At 38.8% G+C, this 12393-nt stretch overlaps 2 protein-coding genes across 3 annotated transcripts; both read left to right on the top strand.

Annotated features, from left to right (window-relative positions):
• The first annotated feature begins 2413 nt into the window (after positions 1–2413).
• On the top strand, positions 2414–6371 carry LOC130134445 (transcription initiation factor TFIID subunit 7-like). Of its 2 annotated transcripts, XM_056306706.1 has the most exons (8): positions 2414–2686; positions 2763–2879; positions 2976–3050; positions 4035–4151; positions 4573–4706; positions 4784–4903; positions 5240–5311; positions 5899–6371. In XM_056306706.1, exons 2-8 carry the CDS (start codon positions 2834–2836, stop codon positions 6058–6060), a joined length of 726 nt encoding a protein of 241 aa, XP_056162681.1. In that variant the 5' UTR covers positions 2414–2686; positions 2763–2833; the 3' UTR covers positions 6061–6371. The 2 variants fall into 2 exon arrangements, with proteins under 2 accessions (XP_056162681.1, XP_056162682.1); XM_056306707.1 differs by lacking the exon at positions 2414–2686 and having other exon boundaries at positions 2769–2879; positions 2984–3050.
• Positions 6372–8993: 2622 nt separating this feature from the next.
• LOC130136606 (zinc finger transcription factor YY1-like) lies at positions 8994–10169 on the top strand. The gene has a single exon (XM_056306715.1). The coding sequence runs from the start codon at positions 9467–9469 to the stop codon at positions 9812–9814; it is 348 nt and encodes a 115-aa protein (XP_056162690.1). The 5' UTR covers positions 8994–9466; the 3' UTR covers positions 9815–10169.
• The last annotated feature ends 2224 nt before the right edge of the window (positions 10170–12393 follow it).

Raw genomic sequence — 12393 nt, 5'->3', positions numbered from 1 at the left:
AAGCTAGGGTTATGGTACTCTTCCAAGAACAATAAGTTGAAAGACAATACAAGGGCATGCTATTATCTATAGTAAGCATTTCATGGACAAAATTAGGTATATGTATTCATTGCCAAATTCGTGCTCATTAACCAATTTTCTCAATCTTCTTCTGGAAACATAAGGAAAACTCCCATTATAATGGACTTAGAATCAAGATCTCCATGTCCATGCAACGCATATGTTTTTCAAAATTTTAGTAAGCCAAAAATATTTGCACGGTGAATTGTCCTTTAAGCACAATATGTTGCTTAAACTAAATTGATCTCTAATTAGAAGAATTTTACATAAATATAGCTAAAACGTATCACTTTGAAATATAATCTACTTTAGGGACGAAGCGGAGCGCGCGAGCACATAAATAGTTGGAATAAGTTTAAGGATTTCCGACTTAGATGGGTCACTTGCCCGGCTTAGCCCTATCCAATCCAACCCAAACTATGTAACACGATTCAAAACCTCCGAGAAGACTTGAACAGGGGAGATGCCATTGGACTAGTATGTTCTCGGCTTGTTTCGTCTCTAAGTACTCGGTTGTAAGATGCCTTGCATAAGATAATGCTGCAAAGCTGTGGCTTTCAAAAGCGCAAGAATTGAAAAAAAAAAATAGTTTACCCATTCTCTCTTATGCACTCTACGTTTGGTCATTTTAAAATATTTTTTTTAGGTAGTAGTAACTTTTTAATTTTTTTAATTTTTGGATGATCAATATTTTATCAATTCATAAAACAATTCACCCACTCTGTGACATAGACTTCTTTTGGTCATTTTAAATATTTTTTTATTTAACAATGGTGAATTTTTTATCGTCCAGAAGAAGATTGAGAAAATTGGTTAATGCGCATGAATTTGGCAATGAATAAATCAAGGTCGAGGTCAAGCAATGCAACGCAACGGCAAGTGGCACGCATGACTTGCGAGCCCCCTCTTGTTCACTTACTTCTGGGGGTCCACCTCGTCCTTCACGCGTTTTGAGGTCGGCTTTTTTCGCCTCTCTTCCCTAAAGGTATGGTAGTTTCTCCGATTTTTGGATTACTTCGTGTTGAGCATAACTTGTAAAAGCTTGATTTTGATTCCGTTGCCTACTGTTGTTGTTCTTAATGAAGTTCTTGAGCGAGACGGATTGAGAGTGTGTTGTTATCAGATTCAGACGTATTGTTGCTGATTCGCTTTGCTCAAATCGGTTCTATATTTTCAATTGCTTATGTGCTTTGCTTGGTATTTCCTGTATTGGTAAGAAAGGATGACCCCAAAACTAACGCAAATTCTGGGGAAGTTCGTCTTTTTCAGTGGGCTTTTGGTGCATGAGTAGTTGTGGAAGATAGAGAACCGTGCTCCACATTAAATTTCACCTCATGTAGAGTGAAACATATGCTGCAAGCTCCACATTAAATTTCACCGCATGAGGTACCCTCTTGCATATAGAACTGAATATGGTGTTATGAGGTGACCAAATATATACAGGCCTGTGGAACCTTGGAGAAATATTAACTTTTTCTTGTACCAGAGATATATGAACTTGATGAACTCGAAATGATACATGCTTGAGATTGAGACATGAAAATTTGCTTCAGGGTCGTGTATTTTGTAATACGGAATACATGTTCATTATGTATTCCAGTCGTTAGTCTTGTTATGAAATGACTTTCTTCTCATCAAATTCCCCTAGCAGTGGAAGATTTTTGCAGGGGCTTTCTAGTAAGATAGCCACGGTAATGTTTGTAGGGGTTTTCGTGTAAGAATAAAGAAAATGACTCCCTAGTTTCGTTTGCAAATGAATTTTACCTTCCTGAATGAATCAAATTACACGGCCACAACCCAATCGTCCCAAAAAAATCCACACTTGGTGGTTAAATAGTGACAGAGCAACGTACAATAATGTCTTGCAACGTTTTAGAGACAGAGCGAGCACCCGCACATTACGTTCCTTCCCTAGCTATTACAAGAAGCACAAGTTGACTATTAGGAAGCAGACTAAACTCTCTTCTAATCAAATTTGTACGAGATGAGATATCATAATAGTTGTGTGCAAGCTACGATCGAATTTGTAGGATGTGATTTTTTATTTCTATAAATGTTAATATGTATCTTTTACATTGCTCTCGACGCGAAAATATAAAAGTTACGATCATTGTTTCTTTTTTTCAATTTTTAAAATTTAAAAATTAAAAACCTTAATTTGGTCACACCAAAGAACTTTGCAAATATATGTTTACCAAACAGTCAAGTATTTTCCCAATGCCCTTTTTAGTTATATAGTTTACCAAACAATCTAATATTTTTCTAAAATTTTTTAGGCTAAAGACCTTTGCATATGGCAAAAGGCTTTTTCCAAATGCTGAACCAAAGAGGACTTGATCTGCTCCCAAAGTGTCTGAACTAAAGTGAGACAGTCAGACTCCACAGTTAACACACGTGTGCCCTTTTCCTTCTCCCCACTCGGAGGCGAACTTCAAACCCTCAATTACTGCTAGGGTTTCAGCATGCAGTGCTGATCGCGCCTTCACCTCTCGAGCGAACCCACCCATCAGCACTCCGGATGCGTCTCTGCACACTCCGGCGATCGCTCCGGTAGAAGTTCCGGCAACGAAAGCACCATCAACGCCGATTTTTAAGCAAACCCAAAGCCGGCGGAATCCATTTGAAGGTTGAGTTTTGATTTTCCGGCTGAGCGAACCTTCTGATTCGAGCACCAAGATTTAAAATTTTTCATGCTTTTCAAGTGTTTCGGACACAACTCCTTGTGGGTCTGGCATTTTAGCTCGGAAAATGGCTGCGTTCCTCTCTTTTCCAAATGAACCAGAGCACTTCAGCCACTACCTCAAGGTTGGGTGTATCAGGTAAGTCACTCTTGTAGTTTAGAAGCCATCGATCTATGCTGGTGAGACCTTCTCTCTTTATCCGCATGCGTAGATTTTGGTCTGACCGTACTTCAGTTGTCCAGGGACAGAGTAGGAACAGGTGTTCTGCTGTTTCTGGGCTTGTTCTGCACAAAGGGCACATCGGGTCAGGTAAAGCTCTTCGTCTGAATGAATTTTCCTTCGTAGGGAGTGCATTTTGGCATAGATTCCACATGAAAATTCTGATTTTGGGTAGGGACTGCAAATTCCGCACTTTTGCACCGCAAAGTTCTAGGCTTTTGGTAAGAGGACGATGCTTGTTTATGAGCAGATTATACCCACTTTTGACTGAATAGGTTCCAGACTTTGCTGCTGTCCATACTATTCTGTCTTCCTCTCCTGTGGATGGGATGGGGATCGCCAGTATTTCATTAGCGATTCTATCTTCAAACATGTTTTGGATTTTTTCTTCCTTCCATGAGTAGTTGTGTTTGTCTATCAACTCGGTAACAAGCTGAGGATCCTCTCGATTAGTAGGTCCTGTAATTATGCCCTGCTTCAACCATTTATCTTCCCGGATTCTAATTGATTCTCCATTGCCTACTGACCATTGAACTGAGACTGATATTACATCCCTTCCAATTAGCTGCCTCATTCTTTTATGCTGAAGCTAGCCTCATGCTATCAACATTCACCATCCTTAGATATGACTTTTTGATTAATACCATGTTTCTAAGTCATTGTATTAACTCTCTTAATAAACAACCTTTTCCTATTTCCCCTGCTTTCTTGCTTCTTCCTTTTTTTTTCACTATTCCCTTTGGTATCAAGGACTGTGGTGGAGCTATACTGCTTTGGAGTAGTTCTTGAACTTTTGCTGATCTACTTTTTAAGTTTAGATTAATTAGCTGCCCTTTTTGTGTGTTTAGGCATGGAGGAACAGTTCATTCTCAGGGTTCCGCCTTCTGTACCTTGAACATATGGCTCCTAAATTTTAGCTGCCTCTTTCTTCTATCCTTAATCTTGCCTAATGCTGCAACGTTCACCTTCCAAAATATGACTCTTTGGTTAATACCGTGTAATCAGAGAAGTTGTAGTTCTTTCAACATTTGCTTATCTACTTGGACTAATTTACTGGCCTTTTTGTGTGTTTAGGCATGGAGGAACAGTTCATTCTCAGGGTTCCACCTTCTGTTGCTGAGCGAATAGAACTACTATTGAATGAAGATGCATCTACTTCTGATGACAAGGTGTTAGATTTATCTTTCTCTGGTATGAAACCTGTATCATCCGTGTCTATTAAAAAAACTACAAGCATATATGAAAAATGAAGCCCCCTAGAATAGACAAGATGTGTAGTTGTATCTCTTATCGTTAACTATCTGGCAAGGCTCTCGATTAGGATTATAAGCTTATCTAGGAATAACTCTTCTTGAAAGGAAGGCGTATTCTATCTGTGGATTCTGACATTCCAAATGGAGATTCTTTCCTTTCTTGGATGTTTGGCTGGATCCGGATGGACGTCTCATTATATTGACATAATTGGAATACTAGTGGTTATACTTTTTCCAGTTAGGCGTAGTTTGTTCTATTCAGTCATTATCATCGTGTCATATTGCATAAGGTTTTACATCCTATGAAGGCTTTGCATATTTTGGTTGCAAGTTTATCTTTTAATTCCTTCTCTTGGCAGAGGATGGGAGGACTGGAACTTTTGTCGTTGGAAATGACCATTTCACTGCCTCTCTGATGGATCTACCAACTGTTGTGGAGTCTTACAAGACCTATGATGATACTAATCTGATTAAAACTGCAGACATTGGTCAGGTGAAGGGCTCTTTTTAAGAGTTTCCGCACTGTTACTTCATTTGTGAACCTTTTTCTTAACGGTAACTCATGTACAGATGATAATGGTCAGAGAACCAGGAGATCCTTCCCCAGATGTGGTGGAGTACAGACATGGTCTGACTCCTCCTATGAGGGATGCACGCAAGAGAAGATTCCGTAGAGAACCTGACCTAAATGTAATTACCACCTCAGTCTTCTTTGAGCATGTATCTATTTTTCCTTCTACTTGGGGGAGTGGAGGGAAGGGGAACTTGATTAGGAATGGTAGGTTAGATATAGGGTCTGCTATCTAGTGGTGAATTGCATTGTAAAACATAAAGTATCTGCTAAAGCTGAGGACATAACATTAGTAGAATTGACTGCATCACTGAAGTGGAAGCGTTGCCTGACATGAGACATACTAATAAATCTAAGTTAAAGTAACTGGTTCATGTGTGTTGAAGGCAATATCAGGTACGTATAGGTTGTAGATTCTAGATGTATAATCACCTCATCTTCTTTACTTGCTACAGCCTGAGCTTGTGCAGCGTGTTGAAAAGGATCTGTTGAACATCATGGCTGGTGGGACAGCAGAAAATGCTGATATCCTTTGATGCTAATTATCTATTTCTTGATGTTATAAAAAAACTCATATCTATTCCTTGATTATAGTAGTAGGCATATCAGCATCTGCTTGCTAATTAACTCATATCTGTTGCTTAGGTCCGTTAATATTGGTTTTTGGAGTGCCTTGTGTGCTTCAAGCAAGGCTTCATCACGTTGATTGAGGCATCTAAGTTGTTGAATCGACAATCCCTAAAATAAGGTCAAGGGATGAATTGGTAATGCATATTAAGTGCAGATATTTTATCTCTCTTTTAGGTTATGGGACAATTAGCATGTGAACCGTCTTTATTGCACAGATAGCAACTGCCATCTTGGATTCTTCTTCTTTGTTTTTTTGGGGTGGTATCTGCGGATGTGCATCTAGCTTCTATCAGCTTGGTTGAGGCATCTACGTTGTCCAATTGATGATCACAGTAGTAAGGTCAACAAATGAATTTATGCATATTAAGTAGAGAAACTACGGTTCTCTTTTGGCCTCTTACGGCACATTTAGCATGTGAACCCACTTTATTTGGCAGATGGCACCTGCCATTGTTTGATTTTTCCTTGACATGGTGCCATACATGTGGACATGGCTGAGCAAGAGGAAGACGGAGATGAAAATTCCCGCAAACCAGGCAGGAAGACTGCTCCTAAGCCCACTGCAAAACCCAAAGTGCCAGAGGCTGAGACTAATGCGGCAGAACCTGAAAGAAGTGATTCTGATGAATCTGACGAATCGGGCTAATTTAAATATTTCTGTTTTCTCTTGCTAGATAGTGAGGTCTCAACTAGTTCTGAGAGAGGTGGGACTGTTCGCAGCGACATATATAGTTACCGCAGAATGGTGGCTGTCCCCTTGTTCATTGCTATTACATCAAACTAGTTATACAAATGTTGGGGGATGGGCATCTCGTGGTAATTATGGCATGTTAGGCTCCAAGTCTGTTCGCCTATGGTGTTACGTAGAAATGTAATTATCTTGAATATATTGACTATTTCTTTATATTTCGATTGCCTGTAATGGATAAAAGAAACATCTTGTTCTTTCTTTACTAAGTTGTTCGTCGACGGAGTTTTTTGGCGTTCCTTCCTTCTCTTCTCTCTTCTCTCTTCCTTTCTTTCTTCCTTCTTCGGCGGGGGTTCCAGATGAAGAATTCGCTCAGGAAGTTGCGAGGGTTCGGAATCCACAACCACAAGCACGTCGGTGCCAGGGACAGGCGGGATCTTTGATGCCTTTCTCAATTGGACGAGCTCGCTCAGGCTTCTCAGGTACCCCGCCTCTCCCTCTCTCTCTGTGTGCGTGCACTCATGAGTAGCTTTTGGCGGCCGCAAGAATCTGGAATGAAGTAGAGGGCAAAACATGTGGCGGTGCGGTTCGGTTTAGGTTGGCGAGCATGTTGTTGCGGTCTCGCGGCGCAGCGTTTGCGATGAATGTTGTTCTATTCGGAGCCGGCTGATTTCGCCATTGCTTGTGAAGACGGCCGTAATTGGGATGCTTGGTTTTGCTTGCATCGAGCCTATTTGTTTTGAGTATCTGGTGTTTCGTCTCAAATTTCTTGGTTCGGTTTGGCTCTGTCTCTCTGTCTCTGTCTTTGTCTCTGTCTGTCTCTCTCTCTCACGTGCATGCACATGCACAAAAACGGCACCCTTTCGCTGGTTGCTGACCAGAGCAAAGATCAGCCACTGGTCAGCAACCACCAATGCAAACCGTGACTGGTAGCGGACTAGAGATTGGTTAGCAACTAGTTTCCACATCTGGTTTTTTGCGTTGGTCTCCCTTCACTTAATAATTTTTGTTTTTTGAGTTAAATTTCAGTTCACGTGCAGCTGTTCTGTCTTATTCCCTGTTTGTCCATTCCCTTTGCGGTTCTTTGGGGTTAAAGTATCCAACATCACTTGTTCCTGGGTTTGTTTGCCCTTATATTGATGTTTTGTCTCTTTACCCTTATATTGATGTTTTGTCTCTTTACCCAGTAATTTAAGTTTATGGATTGGACCTTCTGCTTGAACTTACAAAATATGAAAATCGTTTCTCTGCCAGCCTTGCAGGCATATCCTTATCAATTGCTAATGAACTCTCAAAGTTTTAGACGGAATGTTTGTTGGTAGTTGTTGTGTTTTGTTTTGTGTTCAAAAGTTATTTTCCTTTTTTGTCTCCTTAGGTATGCACTGCATGCTGATTGTTCCTTTGCTTGTATTGCAGAAATTTTTGGATAGTTCGAAATTAAAAAGGCACTTTCTTATTCACACTGGGGAAAGAGATTTTGTATGTCCTTATGAAGGCTGTGGTAAGGTGGTCAATCAATCTGCCCCCCCTGAATCTAATTTCTAGGCTTTGCTGGGTTTGTTTATCTTTATTCACTTGTTGGCATTTATTTTTTGTATGAGATGGTGTCTCAATTTTCTATAGTGGTGTAGCCAGAATTGTAGTTCCCAACTAGGTCCTGACTAGAATTCTATAGGGCTAAGACTGAGTAAGAGATTTTTACTCCTCTGAGATAGTTTAATCCTCTTTCCATTACTTGTTGAGAATCATCTGACCCAAAAACATAGAAGTTAACAATCATATTGAGGTTGGTTTGTTATTATATCAAGATGCACGAATTATTTTAAGCAATTTTTCGCTCTTGTACTTTCACACGTTTTCTAATCCAGTCCCTGAATATTTAATTTGTTAAGTTAAAATCTACCATCACAAAATTTCTAATCAAGTCTCCTGACACTGAATCCAATCTAATTCAACTAACATGTTCTTTTAATGATGACAGTGTGTATACGTGTGTGGAAAAATTTAACCAATGTAAACAATGTCAGGGTATGATGTGGATAAAGTTTAGCCCATGTGGACAACCGCGTGGACATCCACATTGGTAAGATTTTGTCCACGTCACACTACAAAGTCGTCTGATGGCCACGTCAGTTGGATTTGACCGAATGTGGTGTCAGAGGAATTTCATTAGATAATTTATGAAAGTAGAAGCGGAAGGATTAGATTAAACAAATTAAAAGTGCAGGGAATTGATTGGAGAAAGCGTGAAATTACAAGGATGAAAAGTAGAATTGTTTTAATTTTAAATCCTCTATTTAGTATAGTAAGTGCTGATATATTTTGTAGTCCGCTTTCCTAACTTATTCACTACCACTCTAATTCCTTTCTTGCTTTCCTTTCTACATCATAAGTTTCACTGATCTGATTGTGAGTATTAAGATCATAATTGGTTACAGGTAATAATTTAGTACTTAAAACCAAATGACATTTAACACCTGAGAATTTTGTGAGTAAGCGGCATAAGAAAGGCTAATTTTTCATACAGGATATTGACCTGTTGACATGAATAATTAGCACACTGGTGGATGTGATAAACAACATGCTGTAATTCAATCTACGTATTCTGGACATGCCACAGTTATTATTTGTTTGGACCACTTGTTATTTGACAGTTCACTTGTTATTTCAGGCATTTTCCCTGGATTTCAACCTGAGGTCCCACATGAAAACACACTCTCAAGAGAACTATCATATTTGCCCATACTCAGATTGTGGAAAGAGATATGCTCACGAGTACAAGCTTAAGAACCACATTGCATCGCAGCATGAAAAGGATGGTATTGCTTTCTTATTATTGTGTTACTACTGAAATGAAGGATGCTTGGAAAGCCAGGCATCTGAGCAGTTTGAGATTGGGTTCCACATATCCTATTATGATTTTCAGTTTCAAAGCCATGTGTGATACATGATTATTGCCCAAGTCGCTAAGTTGATTAGTTAAGCACGATCCAAAAGGAAATTAACTTGCAAAGTGGGAGTTCTTCATTTTTCTGATAAATATTGGTCAACTTGGAAACATTGGGAAATCTAAGTTTTGATTACTATGCTAGGGGCTACTTTAGTTCTAAGTGTCATTGATTTAATTGACTTTGAATCTGTGACTATGACTTTCTACCTAATTCCACAGAATGCGGCAGTTGAGGTGACGAAGTACACACCACCTCCGGAGAAGATCACTACTAAAGCTTCTAAGCCTTCCAGCTGAGCTTATGGGTCGGCATCATCTGACCGCCCTTATGCTTGTCCATATGAGACGTGTGACAAGGCTTATATTCATGAGTACAAGCTCAAACTTCACTTGAGAAGAGAGCATCCCGAGTACATGGCTGATGAGAATGCTGAGAATGCCACACGCAATGCAGATCATGAAATGGACGAAGCTAGTGATCAAGAAAATTACAGCAGAAAGCGCACCAACGGGAAAAGCCAGAAACAGAGCAGACAGAAACTGAACTTGAAGACCCCCCCAGCAAAGTCCGCTAAGAGGAAGGGTGCCGCCAGCCCTACTCCCGTAGCTTTGAATGTGATGAAGAAACCGTGGCCAGTTAAAGAAGACATATACGAGGAAGAAGATAGTGAAGAGACGGAAGAGGACCAAGAGAATGTGGAGGGATGGAGATATGCAGAAAACAACGAGGAGGACGATGAAGAGACCGAGTATGAAGACTAGCGAGCTTTCTGCAGCAACATATGTATTTAGAGGAAGGATGGGTTTATGAGGAGACGAGGATATCAAGATTAGACCTAGAGGATGCTGCCATTAGCTCCACTGTGAAGCTCGATTGCACTCTCTCTCCATTACTCGCGGTTCCTCAATGAGCCGCATTCATGTGTCATAACAAATCTGCAGCAGCATTGTCGTAGGCATTTTTCGACTTAAATGGATAGTGCATAGAACCCTAATTATGAAACCCAGCTAACGGCCAAACTGAGATTGTGTCCATCAGCAAAAATTGTTTTCGTAGACGGTCAAGGGGATTGTTCTGAATCAAATGAAAGCAAGGGAGGATTTCGTATTGGGAGTACAGCGAATAATGGTGCTATCTTTTAAAAATGCAATGGGTAGTTGCTGTACTCTGAAATTTGTTGGACACCGGTTCAAAACTTTAAAACTAGATACTATCCTCTAAGTTCCGAGTCAAATGAAAGGGAGGGTTATGGTACTCTTCCAAGAACAATTAGTTGAAAAACAATAGGACGACATGCTATTATCTGTAGCAACCATTTCATAGACAAAATTAGCTATATATATTCATGGCCAAATTCATGCTAATTAACTATTTCTCTTAATCTTCTTCTGGTAAAACAAGGGAAAGTCGCATTATAACGAACTTAGAATCAAGATCTCCGTGTCCTGGCAACGTATATGTTTTTCAAAACTTAAGTTAATTAAAGATATTTGAACATCAAATTGTTTTTTAAGCACAATATATCGAGTAAAATAAGTGTTCTAATTAGAAGCATTTTACTCAATTTAGCTGAAACATTCAGTTTGAAATATGGTTTAATGAGCGCACATGTAAGTAATTGGAATAAGTCCTAGGGTTTCTAGCTGAATTTATCCTTTTGACTCGCATGATGAGATGAACCCCCACCTGGCCCAATCCAACCCAGCCCAAGTAACATGATTCAAAACCTCCAAGAGGACTTGTACTGGGTTGATACCACTCGACCAACAAGTTCTCGGCTTGTTTTGTCCAAGTACTAGGGCAATCTTGTAAGGTGTCTTGCCTAAGATAATGTTGCACAATGTTGGCTTTCAAAAGTGCAAGAATTATTTACCCAATCTCTGACACAGACTTCGTTCGGTCATTTTAAAACATTTTTCTTCGGTAGTGGTAATTTTTTAATTATTTTTCTTTTTTATGACCAATGGTCATTCTTTTCTTAATTAATAAAGCAATAGACCATTTCTCTGACATAGACATCTTTTGGTCATTTCAAAACATTTTTCTTCGGCAGCGGTCATTTTTTTAATTATTTTTCTTATTTGATGACCAATGATCATTCTTTTCTTAATTCATAAAACAATAGAACCTTTCTTTGACATGGACATCTTTTGGTCATTTGAAAATATTTTTCTTCGGCAGCGGTCATTTTTTTTAAATTTTTTCCTTTTTGATGACCAATGATCATTCTTTTCTTAATTCACAAAGCAATTGACCCTTTATTTGACAGTGACATCTTTTGGTCATTTCAAAATATTTCTTTTTCGGCAGAGGTCATTTTTTTAATTATTTTTCCTTTTTTGACGACCAATGGTCATTCTTTTCTTAATTCATAAAGCGATAGACCCTTTCTCTAATGTCTTGGCGGCAGTCATTTTTTTAAATTATTTTTCTTTTTTTGACAACCAATGGTCATTTTTTTCTTAATTCATAAAGCAATAGACCCTTTTTCTGATGTCTTGGCGGCAGCCATTTTTTTAATTATTTTTCTTTTTTTGACGATCAATGGTCATCTTTTCTTAATTCATAAAGCAATAGACCCTTTCTCTGACATAGGCAACTTTTGGTCATTTCAAAACATCTTTCTTCGGCAGCAGTCATTTTTTTTTAATTATTTTTCTTTTTTGACGACCAATGGTCATTCTTTTCTTAATTCATAAAGCAATTGACCCTTTAGACATCTTTTGGTCATTTCAAAACATTTTTCTTCGGCAATGGTCATTTTTTAATTATTTTTATTTTTTGATGACCAATGGTCATTTTTTTTATTAATTCATAAAGCAATAGACCCGTTCTATGACATAGACACATTTTGGTCATTTTAAAACATTTTTCTTTGTTGGCTGTCTTTTTAGTTATTTGTCTTTTTTTACTACCAATGGTCATTATTTCATAAAACAATTCACCCATTCTCCGGCATAAATATTATGAAATTGCCAATTTTTGATAGTTTGCTTTTTATATAATATATCTTGGCTTATTTTATAAGCAACCGTTGAGCAAATGGGGTCTATTAAATCACCAAGGTTGGATGGTTTTCAACTTTTCAAGCATTATTTTACAAGAAATTCTGGGATGTGGTCGGAGATGACATAGTCAACTTGGCAGGTGTGGCTCTTCAAACCGGACAAATTCCATCGGATTTGGCACTGACATATGCGGTTCTTTTTGCTCGAAAATCTATAGGCCAACACAGACTAAAAGGTGCTGGCAAACCTAATCGAACTGAGCGCAAGAGGTTTAATTCGGGATGAGGATGGCAGGTTGTTTTACTGGCTTGTCGATGCAGTGAATAGAGAAG

Source organism: Syzygium oleosum, unplaced genomic scaffold, assembly GCF_021117445.2.
Source record: "Syzygium oleosum isolate NSW1041296 unplaced genomic scaffold, Sole_v2.1 Sole_v2.47, whole genome shotgun sequence".
NCBI lineage: Eukaryota > Viridiplantae > Streptophyta > Magnoliopsida > Myrtales > Myrtaceae > Syzygium > Syzygium oleosum.
The sequence above is the reverse complement of the archived record's forward strand: the minus strand, read 5'-3'. Positions and strand labels throughout refer to the sequence as shown.

Excerpts from the sequence above, each read along its gene's own strand:
- LOC130136606 (XM_056306715.1), top strand. The coding sequence starts at position 9,467 with ATGGCTGATGAGAATGCTGAGAATGCCACACGCAATGCAGATCATGAA.
- LOC130134445 (XM_056306706.1), top strand. The coding sequence starts at position 2,834 with ATGAACCAGAGCACTTCAGCCACTACCTCAAGGTTGGGTGTATCAG. Across the intron at positions 4,707-4,783 it reads AAACTGCAGACATTGGTCAG|ATGATAATGGTCAGAGAACC; the intron begins GTGAAGGGCTCT and ends ACTCATGTACAG. Across the intron at positions 4,904-5,239 it reads GTAGAGAACCTGACCTAAAT|CCTGAGCTTGTGCAGCGTGT; the intron begins GTAATTACCACC and ends TACTTGCTACAG.